The sequence below is a fragment of the Sciurus vulgaris genome, assembly GCF_902686455.1.
Source record: "Sciurus vulgaris genome assembly, chromosome: 18".
In the NCBI taxonomy this organism is placed as follows: domain Eukaryota; kingdom Metazoa; phylum Chordata; class Mammalia; order Rodentia; family Sciuridae; genus Sciurus; species Sciurus vulgaris.
In genome coordinates this window covers 26,327,489-26,342,687 of record NC_136479.1, presented here as the reverse complement: position 1 = coordinate 26,342,687, position 15,199 = coordinate 26,327,489, and the positions used below count along the sequence as shown (strand labels likewise).

Below are 15,199 nucleotides of genomic sequence, written 5' to 3'. Positions count from 1 at the left end.
TTTATGCATGTGAGGCACTTGTTCTCCACTGAACAACATCCTCAGCCCTCTTTTTTATTTATTATTTAGAGACAGGGTCTTGCTAAATTGTCCAGGCTGGCCTCAAATTTGTGATCCGCCTGCCTCAGCCTTCCAAGTTGCTGGGATTACAGGCGTGTACCACTGCACCAGACTAGTTCCTTTACTTTTTACTGATCTGCCTGGTTATCTTTCATTCCTTTTTATTGCTTGGTAGGATTCCCCCAACACACCCTTTTTTTGTTTTGTTTTGTTTTGTTTTTGGTGTGTGTGTGTGTGTGTGTGTGTGTGTGTGTGTGAAGAACAGTTAGGATCTGCCCTCTCAGCAGTCTTCCAGTGTGTGTGATACATTATTCTTGGCTGTGGTCACGGTGGTGCATAGTAGGTCCCTGAGCTTTCCTCCTGTGTGACCTTTGTTCCTCCCCTGGCAACCACAGTTCCACTTCCAGGGCCTGCTGCTCTGGGTTCAGTTTTATTTATTCGTACCAGATTGAACTCATTCTTCTGTTGAAGGACACCTAGGTTGCTTCCATAGCTTAACTATTATGAATTGAGCTGCTATAAACATTGATGTGGTATACTGATTTTAAATCCTTTAGATATATACCGAGAAATGGGATAACTGGGTCAAATAGTTGTTCCGTTCCTCTTTTTTTGAGGAATCTCCATACTGCTTTCCAGAGTGGTTGCACCAGTTTGGTTCCTTCCATTTCTTGAAGTGAATAGTCCTGCAGTAACCGTGGACGTGCAGATGTCTCTATGGCATACTCATGTCCTTTGCTTTGGGCATATTCCCACTGGTGGGATTTCTGGGTGATATGATAATTCTATTTTTAATTTTTTAAAGAACTTTCTTACTGTTGTTCATAATGGTTATACTCATTTACATTCCCACCAAATAGTATACAGGAGTTCCTTTTTCTCCACATCTTCACCAGCAATTATCTTTGTTCTTTTGATAATAGCCATTCCAACAGGGGTGAAGTGATGCCTCCTTGAGGTTTTGATTGGCATTTCCCAGGTGCTTGCTGATGATTGATGAACATTTTCTCATATACCTTTTGGCCATTTATATGTCTTGTTTTGCAATCTGCAGTAGAAACTTCTCTCTCATTTTGGATATCTTAACTTTGTGTTTCTTTTCTTTTTCAGCCTTATTAGGACTTTACAATTTGATTGATCTATTTAAAGTAGTAGTTTTTGGATTCTTTGATTTTTTTTTTCTCCATTTTCCATTTTCAATTTTATTGATTCTTGTTTTATATTATGGCATTCTTTCAGCTTGCTTTGGATTTATTTTTTCCCTTTAACTTTAAAAAATTCTTTTGTTTTAATTAGTTATATATGACAGTAGAATGTACTTTGATACATCATATATAATGGAGTTTAATTTCTTGTTCTTCTGGTTATACATGATGTAGAATCTCACTGGTCATGTAGTTATATATGTAATAAGTGTAATAATGTCTGATTCATTCTATTGTCCTTCCTATCCCCACACCCCCTCCCCTCTCTTCAATTCCCCTTTACCTAACTTTTAACTGCTTTAGGTAGATGCTTAGATGCTAGATTGTTAATTTGATATCTTGTTTTCTTTTCCCTTTTTTTTTTTTTTTTTGATGTCAAGGAAGAATTTATATCAAACTTAGAACCTATTAAAATGCCAGAAGTACAATCACTAGTTTCAATAAAGATAGGATGGAGCCATGAATGCAGTCTTTAAAACTTTGACATTAATTCGCCTCTTTTTTCTTTTTTTTTTTTGGCAGGGGTTGGTGATATAGGGATTAAACCAAAGGTGCTTACCACTGAATCACATCCCCAGCCCATTTGGGTGTTTTTTAAAATTTTTTATTTATTTACTTTTGAGACAGGGTCTTGCTAAGTTGCTGAGGCTGGTTTTGAACTCATGATCCTCCTGCCTCAGCCTCCCACGCTGCCTGGATAACAGACATGTGCCACCACACCTAGCTTGACATTAAATTCTATAAATAAAAGTTTTACAGTATCTGTGAAGGGAGGGAGAGAAAGATAGAAGGAGGGCAGGGAGGGAGCGAGAGAAACATTCACTTCCAAAAGCCCAGCTACTGCCTGTGTGACTGTTTCTAGCAAATGTGAATCTCTTTGAATTTGTGCACTAGGTACCTCCTCTCTTTTCGTATCAAGGACATAGTCCTGGCAAATTTCCCCTCCTTTATATTTCTGCAAAATCTTTTTTTTTTTTCTCCCTTCTACTGGATCTTTGGTGGTGGGAGGTGGTGATTCTGGAGATTGAAATCAGGGTCTCATGCATGCTAAGCAAGCACTCTACCACTGAACTACATTCCCAGAACCTGGATCATTTCTATCAGCCACTTCTGACTCTCTCTTTACACCGGTCTCCATAAGAGGTTAAAATACAGCATCAAATATATTAATCTATATAAAGTTCATAGAACCATGCCTGACATATAATATGCATCATACATGTTAGCTTCTTACATTTATTGAGTGATACATGTGTAAGGCATTGTACTGTTATGCTTTACATATAGTCATATTAATTCTTACAATGACTCTATGATACAGATGCTACTTTTATCCTAATTATACAGATGAGGAAGCTAAGATTCAGTAAAGTTAAGCAATGCACCCAAGGTTTCAGCTCCTAAGTGGTGGGTCCTGTTTGATTTTAAAGCACATAAGCTAAGCACTATATAAGAAGTTCTTGGTCATTAGTACTACACACATAGGTTACCTGAGATGCTTTTGGAAAAGGCAGATTGCAACCTAACTCCTGACCTATGAAATCACAATCTTTAGAGGATGAAGTTTGGAAATCTGCTTTTATAAAAAGCACCCTAGTTTATTTTGAAGAAGTGATGCAGTGACCACATTTGAGAAACTTCTTTATATATCCTTTCATGTATATACAGAAAACAAAGCAGAAAAAAGGTAAATGGTTAACAGTAGATATTTTACAAGGTGGAAGAGATGAGATTACAGGGTACTTGCATTTTCTAAGGTATTGATTTAACAAGATGTTTAACATTTTTCCTAAATGAGCAGGTGACTTAAATATTTTCTAAATAAATAAAAAGTAAAAATTATCCCACTTTCTATCATTGTGTATCAGTTAGGTTTTCATCACTATGACCAAAATACCTGACTAGAACAACTCAAAGGTGGCAAAGTTTATTTAGGATCATAGTGTCAGTCCTTGGTCAGCTGTCCTCCATTGCTCTGGGCCCAAGATGAGGCAGAGCATGATGGCAGAGGGCTTAATAGAGGAAAGCTGCTCCATCTCACAGTAGCCAACAAACAGAGAAAGAAGCAAGGGCCAGAGGGACAAGTTACATTGCCAAAGGGTATGCCTCTAGTGACCCACCTCCTTCAGTCACACCTCACCTGCCTACAGCTACCACCCAGTACGTTAGTCCTTTCAAATGATTAATTCATGAAAAGGATTCATCTGCTGATTATGTTATAGCTCCCAGAATCAAAATTTTACCACTGGCATTAACATAGGAGTTTTTAGGGGACACCTCATATCTAAACCATAACACATTGGTAACATTTTGAATATTTTTTCGAGTTTTCCCCTATTCAGAGTAAGAAGTTGTTCTTTTTGCAAATTTGGGATCATAGTAGGTTTTTTAATTTTGCAATCATATTCTGAGCAATTTACTAAGTAATTAGTCACATAAGAGGTTATGAAATGAAGTAGGTATACTAGGGTATAGAGTGGAATAGCAGCTCACCAGGAAAAAAACATAGCAAGATTGTACAGATAGTGTTAAGTGCCCACACAAAGTCTGGATTTATGAATTTGGCAAGAACCCACTCAACCTGGTTTGGGGCTTTTCTCCAGCAATGTCTAGGTACTTGGGTACAGGCATGGAAAAGAGAGAATGGATTATTCAAGTTTGTGATTTTATTACTAGTGTATGTCAGAGGAAAAAAGAGGTTAGGTTGTTGAAAACATTTGTAAGATATGATTATGTAATAAGTATAAATCAGACTGGTGAGGGTTTCACATCGGACCCTCATCTGCAGTGGGTCCTACTTTCCGGAGGTGAGGGTGGAGCTTAAAAGTGTTTGGGGTCATGAGACAGTGAGTTATTCAAACAGAGTTGTCCCAATGGTCTGAGCAAAGACTTAATGTGCAAATGATTGTCTTGGAGGCAATATGGAGAAGGCAGTTACTGCTGAGATGTACTCTTCCAAGAAACAAAACTAATGCACAGACAATGCATTGCACTCCCTGAAACAGTAAGGAAGGATCTGGTTTAGGAGTAAGAATAGAAATTGATATAAGGATACTGTAAAATTCCAGTTGGGTTAGGTTTAGGCTTGGGTTTAGGGTTAGCCCCTGTAGCTCTTCCTGGTAATAGGCAGTGGTACAGTTTTTTTTTTTTTTTTTTTTGGTTTTTTTTTTTGCGGTGCTGGGGATCGAACCCAGGGCCTTGTGCTTGCAAGGCAAGCACTCTACTGACTGAGCTGTCTCCCTAGCCCAGTGGTACAGTTTTTTAAGATGGACTCTTTTTCTCCCTGTGGTACTCAGAGGCCCAGGAGGCTCTGATGCCATCTTCCTTCAACTCTTGGGTCTGCCTGCTCCATGTTCTCCAAAATCCTGTGAACTCTTGGTGCCTCATCTAGCTTTTTTTTTTTTTTTTTTCCACCAATTCTCCAATCGATACATAGTTTGCTGATTTAACTTTGCATACTTTCTTGATAAGTGCAAACATTTTTAGTGTTTATGGCCTCTTAGAAATAAAAAAAAAACTTTTATAACTATTGTGCTTCAAATGGTTTTCAAGAGCCTATTTTGGAAGTAACAATCCTAGACATCCTGGAGGCAATGGATGCATTAGGTCAGTAATCGTTGAAATTTCTATGCACAGAACGTCCCAGGGATTCATAGCATCTGTAGTTGTCTCCAAGAAGGAAGAATGGATGCATTTGCCGCTCCTGTCTCTCTGAGCATTTGCATGAGTTCTTTCGTGTGGGGGAAGCTCCAGTGACCATGTAGGGGCAAAGAGCAAGGAATTTCCGGTGCCTGGGACGAGGTCAACGCTGCTGGCACACCGTCCGAGTACCCTGAACACCCTGGGTATGCCACTGGGCCCATGGGCCCTGGTGGGAACTTCCCTTTTGTTTTTGACAGTCCTGGGGGTTGAACCCAAATCCTCACAGATGCTAGATAAGCACTCTGCCGTGAGCTACATCCCTGGCCCGTTTTCTTATTTCTTACTTTGAGATAGGGTCTTCCTAAGTTTCTGAAACTGGCCTCAGCATTCTCCTGCCTTGGCCTCCAATTCCCCTGGAGATTAGGGTGCCAGGTGCCAGTGGTGCTTGTGGCCTCCTGCAGGTACGGGCCCTCCCCTGTGTGGGGTGCTGAGACTTTGGGGCCATGGGGCAGGGAGCATGTTGTTTGGAGTTCTGTACAGCAGCTGTTTCTTTTGCATGGGTGCATATAGATTTCCTGTGTGCTATCACAGTCCAGCCCGTCACAGTCTGCTCTGTTTGTGGTTTGCTGCCCTTCGGCCCCCTATTTTGTCTCCTGGGCTCTTCTTCCTTAACTTGGTACCACAAGGACCCAGGCTCCTAATGTCTAGCTGCAGGAGCAGCCCCTTCCTTGCAGGCCTAGGTCTTCTCATTGCAGAGGGTGCTTGGAGAGCCCAATGAGGTGCTGGGCGTGGGGACATCCAGGCCTTCTCAGCCAGCCCATGCTGCTGGTGTCCGCACAGCATAGACAGTTCCTGTCCTTGTGCCGGGTCAGTTCCTCTTCGGTTGGAGCGTCTGTGTACCACACAGAAACCCATCTTGGCACTCATGCTTAGATCTGCGTGTATTATATGTTTCTTCTTTGCTGCCTGCGTCTGCTCCTCTGCTTATGCCTCCTGCTTGCTGCTCAGTTATTTGAGCCACATTGTGCATTCCATTTGAATTTCACCGCTATGTACTGGACTCTTTTCTCAGCTTAACTTTTGTGCTGCTCTGGGGCTACAGGGACCACGCTGTGCCTCCTGCATGGGTCAACTCTTTCCCACTTCAATAAACCACAGAAGCTGCACCCCTCATCGGTACTTCACCCTCAAACTTCAGCACCTACATCTGCCTGCACTGAAAATCTCAGCACATGGGACCAGTCTTGTTTTAGTATATCGTATTCTTAACCCAGTAGGAGACAACTTATTGTATGTAACAGGTGGCCAGGGCCTACAAGGAGGAGGCCAGCCAGGCAGTGTGACGAGCTTTTGAACAAATGTGCACATATGTATCGCTTAGTGACTGGGCATGTCCAGAAAAACATGTCATCAGTTGTCCCATCAACATGTGAGCCACAGGCTGTTTCCATGAACTAGGATGCTATGATGTCACCAGGTGATCTTATAGGACCACCACAGGGTGCATGCCTGTCACTACACGGCATGTGACTGTACTTGTTCACGCATTCACTCTTTTGTTCCCTCTTTCTCTGCGACATAAATACTTTTCCTAAAAAGGAGGACAGCAACAGAAAGCACACTCTTTGTAAATGAGCAAATATGATTTTTGTGGGTCTACCCTCTGACAGCTCACTAGGATGGATTGTGGCCAGCCATTCTGTTCAAATACGTCTGTAGCCCAGTGTGGCCCAATGGCATTTAGCCTTCCAGAGCCTTCTGCTCACACAGCTTCAGATTGCACACTGTCCAATTTTAGCATATCATCCTGAGGGGTCCTTCTCAGCCCCTCCCTGCAGAAGTTCCTCTGTGGAGTGGCCCCACAGGCTGTTTGTGCCACACACCTGTAGAGTCATAATGGGAAACCCTGCTTGTGGCAGCCAGAGGGTCAGCCCGGGGCCATCTGCAAGGACTTCCTCACTAGCTTCATGATCTGCCCTGCCACTTAACCTCACAAGCCTCAGTTTCCTCTTTTAAGCTGGGGGACGATGGCAATGACCAAATAATGTAGGTACAGCCCTTTGCACATACATGAATCTGTATGTAACTGTCACCTGCGGCACACCTCACCCTGCCTGCAGCCAGGGCTGCATCGGGCTACAGCCAGTCATCTGTGCTCAGGGCACTGGAGTGAGTAAGAACCGCCTCTGACTCATCGGGAGGGTACTTGGTGAGGTCCATCAGATGACAGAGGCGCACACCCTCTGACTAGTGGTTCTGCTTCTGGAAGCACGTCCTGGGCTAGATGGTGTGCTGAGTTTTCACATGTATGCACCACGCTTGGGACAGGGAATCTACTCTCGCCCCCAAATATTTCCTCTTTCTTGGTTATAATCCCTCCCCACCTCTTTCTCTCCTGTACCCCCAGCACCTGCTGATCAGCTTTCAGTCTCTGTAGATTGATTGACATTGTGTAAGTTTTTTAGCTGAATGGAACCTGTGACATGTTCTTTTCTATCTGGCCCTCTTTCACTCAGCAAATCGTTTTGCATTATGACCATGTGCACATATCAGTGATTGTTTTTATTGCTGAGTAGTATCTGTTGTATGGATGTACTGCAGTTTGTTTATACAATTCCTCTGTTGATGGACATTGAATTTCTCCCAGTTTTTTGCTAGTCTTCCAAAAACTGCTTTATATTACAAATAAAGTCCTTGTATAGAAATACTTTTCTCTCTCTTGCAGATACCTAATTGTGAATGGCTGGTGGTTATGTGTTTAACCTAGGAAACTGCCTGCCTGTCTTCCCACAGCAGTGGTAACCTGTCATTCCCACTGGCACTGGGTGGTCCAGTTTGCTCCTCACCAGCTCATGCGTGGTCCGTCTTAATTTCAGGCCTTGTGACAGGTGTGTAGCAGTGTTTCATTGTGGTTTTAATTTCCATTTCTCTGATGACTAATAATGTTGAGCATCTTTTCATGTATTTATCTACTATCCACACATCTTGGTGAAGTGTGTTCAAATCTATTGCATATTTGATTATTTATTATTGAGTTAGGGGAGTTCTTTATATATTTCGGATAGAAGTTCTTTAATACCTATTTTGCTTTTTGAATAGTTTTTATTTATGATGAGGTTCAATTTTTTTTGGTTGTTTTTGCTGGTTTTTTTTTGGTGGTTGTTGTTGTTTGGTGTGTGTATATATTTTGTTTTGGTACTGGGGATTGAAACCTAGGATTACTTTACCACTGAGGTATATCCCCAGGTCTTTTTTAATTTTTGAGATAAGATCTTACTCAGTTGCTGAGGCTGACTCAAACTTGGGTTCCTCCTGCCTTAGCTACCCTAGTCAGTGGGATTACAGGTGTATGCCACTATGCATCACTCAGTTTTGTTTTGTATTTCATTTATGTATGATGCTTTGGGTTTGTAGCTAAGAAATCTATGCCAATTCCAAATTTACAATATTTTTCTTCTGTATTTTAATAGTTTTCAAATTTTTTTTGCATGTAGGTTTCTTTCCATTTTAAGTTGTTTTTTAGATATTGTACATGATGTGGATTTCAGTTCTTATTTTTCCATGTATAGAAACTCATTTGCCTCAGAACCATTTGCTGCAAAGACTATCTTTTCTACATTAGATTGCCTTCAACTATTTATTTTGGTGACTCAGTGGTACAGCATATGCCTAACATACCTGAGGCCCTGGGTTTAATTCCTAGTACTAAAAAAACACACAAAAATAGATTGTATGCGTGTGTGTGTGTGTGTGTTTGTGTAAGTGTTTGTCTCAGGTCAGTACCACACTGTTTTGGTGAATTAACTTTAATGTAACTCATGAAATTAAGATAGCCCTCTGTTTTCATTTTTTGTGTTTTTTGATTAAGTTCATTAATCATTTCCATATGAATTTCAGAGTCAGCATGTTGGTTTGTACAAAGAAACCTGTAGGATTTTGATTGGCACTGTTGTCATTCTGTAGATAAATGTAGAAAGTCTACTGCTAACAACAATGATCTTCCCACCTGTGAGCAGGTCTTTCTCTCCAATTCATAGGCCATTGTAGATTCTTGGCAGCACCTGCAGTTGTCAGTGTACACCTTCCATGACCTGGTCATGTTTCTCTCTTTAGTTTTCATAGTTTGGATGGTTATGTAAGTTATGTTTTGCAGGTAACTCTCTGGTACTGGGTTTCTGGGAAATTTGACTATAGACAGATCATACTAGAGCTATTCAAATCCCCCTAAATATATTGAGCCTTCTTTTAATGGTTCAGTAATGTAGTCTAACTTTTGGAAAATTTTCAGAGAACACCTGACAAGAATGTGTATTCTGCTGTCACAGATGAGTAGGTATAAATGTTATGAAGGTCAGAGTATTGATAATATTCTCAAGTCTCTGTCCCCTGATTTGGCTAGTAGTGTTGGTTGACTGTGACTGTGGATGTGTTGGTTTCTCTCACTGCCCTGTTGGTTTTGCTGCATTTCTTGTAGTTCTTTTGTTTGTGCGCATGTGTTCCAGATCATACACACCTCTCTTATCAGGGGATCTCTTCATTGTTAGGAATCAGCCTACCTGGCAATGAGTCTCACTCTGAACTATACTGTCCTGCTTGAAGCAGCCTGTTCACTTTCACTTCTTGGTTTCCTGGTGACAGCAGATTACTTCATTTTGCATTTCATATTTAAAAGTGTGTTTTAGTCAACAGCCTGTAATTGGTGATACCTTTTAATCCAATTTCATGGTCCATCTGCCTTTTAGTTGGGGTGATGGGAGCATTTACATTTAGTGCAATAACTGATATGATTAGGGTCCATCTTACCATCTTTCTTTTTCTTTCTCACTTGTTCCATCTCTTCTTGTTCTTGTTTTTCTTCCCTTTTAAAAAAATTGGTTGATTTTAAAATTGATTTTCACAGTTACTCAATTGTTTTTATTTCAGGTTCTTAGCATACATCTCTGACGTCATGCAGTCCACTGTCAAGTGATGCTGTATACCTTCTCGCATATTGCATAACCACCATAACTTGCTATGTGGCTTCAACTCAAACTGTATGCTGTTGTTGTGCATTTTATTTCTACTGTCTTAAACTCAGTATGTTTGTTATTGACTTAAGTATTTTTTTTAAAAGCTATGAAAACCCCCAATATTGGCCCTGTTTTCCACTGCTCCTCACTCCTGTGCTTGGATCCTTGCTTTCATCCATTGTCTTCTCCTGCCTGCCCGAAGGTTTGCTTGGCAAAGAGTTCCTTAGTCTTTGTATGTCTTGAAACCTTATTTGCTTTCTCTTTTAAAGATTTTCACTGAGCTTAGAATTCTAGGCTGATTTTTTTTTTTTTTTTTTTTTTTTTTTAATTCTCTCGGTACTTCAAAGATCTCTGCTGTCTTCCAAGGTGCTTTGTGTTGGGTGAACCTCCTCTGCCCCCATACACCCCCCATGGCTTTTCAGGTGTTGCTTCTTTATCACTGGTTTTGGACTGTTTGACTGTTCATTGCCTTGGGTCTGCCATCTTCGTGTCTCTTGTACTGGGCTCCTTTCCTGGGTCTGGGCTTGCAGTTGCCAGGCTTGGATTGCAGGTAGTTTTTCTGCACCTCCTTTCCTCTCCTCTGGGACTTGAGTTGCAGGTCCTTCATGCCTCGTGAAGTTGTTCGCAGTTCTGCTGTTTGGAAAGGCTCTTCTCCGTCTGTGTTGTGCTGGATGTTCCTTTGCTGTTCTTAGACCTTCCTTTTGCCAGCTGGTCTACCATGAGTCCCATAGATGTTGTAACTTTCACCTCTAGAAATGTGATTTGGTTTTTCTACATCTTTCCTGTCTGTCCTTAACGGTTCTGTTTTCCACCAGTTTAAATTGCTGCTTTGTTGTCCTTGTTGGCCAGTTGTGATGTGTGTCGTCTGTGTAGGTTTAGCTGATTGATTAGCGTCCTCCTTGCAGCCCATGTTTCCTGTTGCTTCTCTGCCTGGTGATCTCTACTTGGATGGCAGGTGTCATGAATTTCAACACGTAGTTCTGGGTAATTTTGTATTCTTATATCTTCTTGATCTACTTTCAGAGGTGCAGGAAGTTTCTTAGTTGTGGTCCTTTCAAGTCCTCTTTGTGATTTACCAGATGTCCTGAAGCAGGTCTCAGCTAGAGTAACTGCCACTCTCTGCACCAAGACCTCCTTGAATTTGAGGTTTCTGTGGGGCTGTGGGGACAGCACTGCTGCTACTGTGCCTGTCCTAGTAGTTTCATCACTATGAGCTTCAACAGACTTCTTGGTTTTTAAGCCAGGTGGGTGTTTCCTATGTTTTCAAAATAACAGTGAAGACAAAGCAGATAGTCCTAGGTGGAGCCCAGACTGCCTTGTCCGTGTCTCATACCTGGTCCTTATTTTGCCGTCTGGATCGAGGTTACTGCAGAACCTGCTTTGGTTTGTCATCTCAGTTCTTCCCCGCTGGCTCCCAGTCATCAGCTCCCTCCATATTAGGAATTTGTCCTTGACTTTTCACCCACTTGGAAGACTTCCGGGAGGCCAAATTCCCACTTCTCAGTGTCCTTTCCACTGTGCACTCACACCTCCAGGAGTGGAACTGGGGACCTAAGATCCACTGGACTCCCACCTGCTTTTGCACGCTTCTAGCCACACACTAGTTGGCAGCCCCCCACCTAGGCAGGTGACAGCCAGAGCCCCACCTGTGCCTGGGCGGTTGTGCATGTTTCTTAGCATCCTCCCTGGCAGCCTGGAGTCTCATGTGTGAATTTGGAACCAAAACATTACAACTGAGGCTCCTAACACGCAGCTTCTTGTTGGCCCACAGGCTGCAGTAGCTGCCTTGCCACACAAGTCTTACTCTCCTTGCAGGTTGAAGGTTGAGGAGCTGGAGGGGGAGCGGAGTCGCCTGGAACAAGAGAAGAAGATGCTGGAGCTTCAGCTAGAGAGGCGCACCTTGCAGGTAGGCACCAGGGCAGCCACAGGCACGCGTATTCTGCCCCAGAGACGCCCATACTGAACTGAGAACTTCCTCCTGTACAACCTTCCTTACCTGGATAGGAATTCCAGGTTCCTGAGTGACATCCTGTGCCACTCACCAACCTCCTAATCCGGGGTCTTCCTTTTGTCCTCTTTTCCTGTTCTTCTGTACTGACACAGCATCTGGAGCCTCAGCATCTGGTGTGGGGAGGGCCCATGGGTTCAGCATCAAGGGAGGCTTCTCTGCGCGTCTTTACGTTGGCACCCCCACACATGCCCATCACTTATGGTTGTGATGTTGGACTGCTGTCTGTACTATTTCAGTTGACTGACTTTTTAGTTTTCATCCTCCCGACTTAAATTGTTCCATGGAGGAAACCCAGGTTTGAGATTGCCCAGTTTTTAGACAGGCTGTTGATTTTATCTTGGCACCTATTAGAGGCAATCAAATCTCCTTTCTGTTACCAATTCCTGGTGATGGGAGAGGTGACAACTTTGATGAAGTGAGGCACTCCAAGCTGCAGCTGGACTGTGTGCCTGGCCCTAGGACCTGTCATCTTCTGTTCTAATTGGGCCACAGTCCTCAGCTGGGGTGCTGGGGTCGATCCCTGGCTGCCTGGCCGTGGTGCTGTCAGAATGGATTTTCGGATATCTTTCTGTGGAGCTAGTTGAATAGAACTTGAGCTCACAGCTCGATGACTCCCCAACCTTCCTGCATGTTGGGGCACTGTGTGTCCCCACCAGAACTGTTCATCCCCTTTTTCTGCTTCTGGGCTTCCAGGCCTTTCCACAAGGGGCCCTCCAGTGGGCTTGGAGAGGTTGTTGAGGAGTAATGAGACAAGGTAGAGGTAAGCGCTGTGCCATGTAAATCCTGAGGGATGTCGGGCACCACCATCCTGAGTCGGAACACTCTGGTATGGTTACCTGAATGTCCCTGATAGGAGTTACAGGTCAGCACATCTGGTGAGGACCAGTTAGTCTATGCACCCATGTGGGTTGGCGTGAGAGTGTAGCTGGCCAGGTCCTCTGTGATTGTAGAACTCCCCATGTGCCCTTATTAGGATGGTCCCCTTGCTGTGAGGTGCTCAGAGCTGACGGGCTGGGCACCTGCCTGGTAGGCCACCACTGTCACCTCATGTCCACACCTGCTCTGAACCCAGGTCTCTCACTCCCACAGTGCAGTGAAGTGGGGACCCATCATGCAGACAGGTGCTGGGTGTGTGTGTAAGTGATACCCACAGCGTGGCCAAGGGGGCAGTAGAAGGCTAGGGCTGGTGTCCTGAAGAGCAGTGTTAATACTATGGCAGGATGGCCAAGAGCCCAGCCTGGGACTGCAGGGATAACTGTCCAGGTCAACAGGGAGGAAACAAGCTCAGAGGCATGGAGGGAGGCTATGTGTTTGGCCCTTGCCATGGAAGAAGCTTTTAGACAGCCCTGCCGCCACTGCCAGCTGTGATTATGCTACTGAAAGCAGATTTTTTAGAGTCAAACTGGGGGAGGAAGCCACACGGGCCCCGTGGCATCCTGATCTTCCCTGGCACAGACCTCTGCCTGCCGGGGCTTTCTCTGCCTGCTCGGAGTCAGGCTACTTGCCATCTTGCAGCCCTGGTCTCTTCAGAACCCAGGCCACAGTGGCAGACCCCCAACTCTATGCCCCAGGATTGAGCCACCCCCACCTCCAACAGCACGAGCTCAGCTGGACTCCAGGGGATCCCAGGGTCGTGCCTGCCCTACACATGGGTGCTGTTGAGGAGGGTTGAGCAGTGGTCCAAATCCCCAGACCCCACAGTGTCATTCCTTTGGTGACCACATACCTCTAACTCGTACCACACCTACTATACCTTCCCCTGGGGTGAGGTAGTGTGGCCCTCCTTCTCTGGTGAGGAGACCTCCGCTCAAAAGTTGGGCACTTTGGTCAAGGGTGCCTGGGCAGAGGAGCACAGCTGGGTTGAGCTGGGCCCTGTCTTCCTCCCTCTGTGCTCCTGGCCTGTCCCTCTACCTCTCTCACCCTCCTCTCAGGCATGAGCACTTCTTGGGAAGGGAATCTAGAGCTTCCTGTGGCCCAGGTGGCCTGACTCTGTCTTACCAGGCCACCAACCGCAGCATAAAGTTCCCATGCTGGCTGCAGGTGGTGGCCCCTTGGGTTGCATCTCCTCTGTGTGGCCCCAGCTACATCTGTGCCAGGGTGGTGAAAAGCATCTACCCAGGGCTGAGCTAGTCCTGTCCCTTGGTGTTGTCACCCATAGTAAGAGAAGTTCCTGTCCAACCCCCATGCCAGAGCTAGACTCATTTTCTGTCCACTTGGTGTGAAGGAGCACCTGAGTAATGCGTCTCACTGAGCAGTGACAAAAGCCTGTCACAGGGACTGCTTCTGACAGAAGGAGAGCAGGAACATGGCTGGCTCAGGAGTGGCCCAGGTGGAGTGAGTGGATTGGAAGGTAATTCATACATGGAGAAAGAGAAGGGCCACCAGCCTAGGGTGTGGGCCGTACTGGGTGTGCTGGACATGTCAGACTTTCTGAGTCCCAACACCTCCTTCATGAGAGAGAGGTGATGATACCCACATGTTGGGGCATTACATGCCAGGACTCTGCTACCCTTGGCTCAGGTTTGGTGTTCAGAACATGCTCATACGCATCTCCTGTGCTTTCTATCCTTGAGGGCAAAGGCTACTTCCTCATTACATCTCTGTCCTGAAGCTGGACACCTCAGGAAGTATCCCCAGACTTGTGATGCCCCTGGATGCTGGCCCTGGGTCCCACCTGGCTTCCCCAGGTGGCCTGGCCATGGCATCTAATGCCAATGGCTCCTGAATACCCAGACTTCTTTGCAACCTGCTGGTCTTGGGACAGGGCAGAGGGACTGGAAGTGCTCAGTTAGCATCTAGCCCACCCAAGAGTATTGCTGACGTGCTCGTTCTCAGCACCATCTCCTGCTCCCTGCTCCCTCTGAAGGAGGAGAGCCTCTCCAGGCCAGGGCGCATAGAAGATTGATTGGACTCAGCTGCAGCATGGCTTAATTGGGAACATATGCTTGAGAGGGGCCCAACTAGTTGGAACTTTTCATAATTAGTTTGCAGCTGGTTGGTGCGGAAGCAAATCTCCAGTTACTTCTTGCTGGGTTTGTGGGTGCACTTGTGTGCTCAGGGGAGCTCGGTCATTGCAGTGGCCTGTGTGGGGGTTGACTGCAACGATGCCATCCTCTCTGAGGGTCATCAGTTATTTGCACACTGGCCAGGGGTGGCACACTGCATTCCTAATGTAGCCAGGAGTGGGAGGGGTTCCAAGCGTAGGCATAGGAGGGTCTCCCACCAGGGGTCAGGTGGATGCAAGAGCAGGCTGCCGCTGACAGGGCTGTGAG

The 15,199-nt window shown here is 44.9% G+C and overlaps 1 protein-coding gene across 1 annotated transcript in view; it reads left to right on the top strand.

The window, feature by feature from the left end:
* MAD1L1 (mitotic arrest deficient 1 like 1) overlaps positions 1–15,199 on the top strand; it is a gene marked incomplete at its 5' end in the record, with an annotated part of 369,275 nt that overhangs the window by 223,038 nt on the left and 131,038 nt on the right. The window contains one exon of the mRNA XM_079120677.1: positions 11,732–11,822. Within this exon, the coding sequence (XP_078976803.1) occupies positions 11,732–11,822 (91 nt within the window). The remainder of the gene's footprint in view (positions 1–11,731; positions 11,823–15,199) is intronic.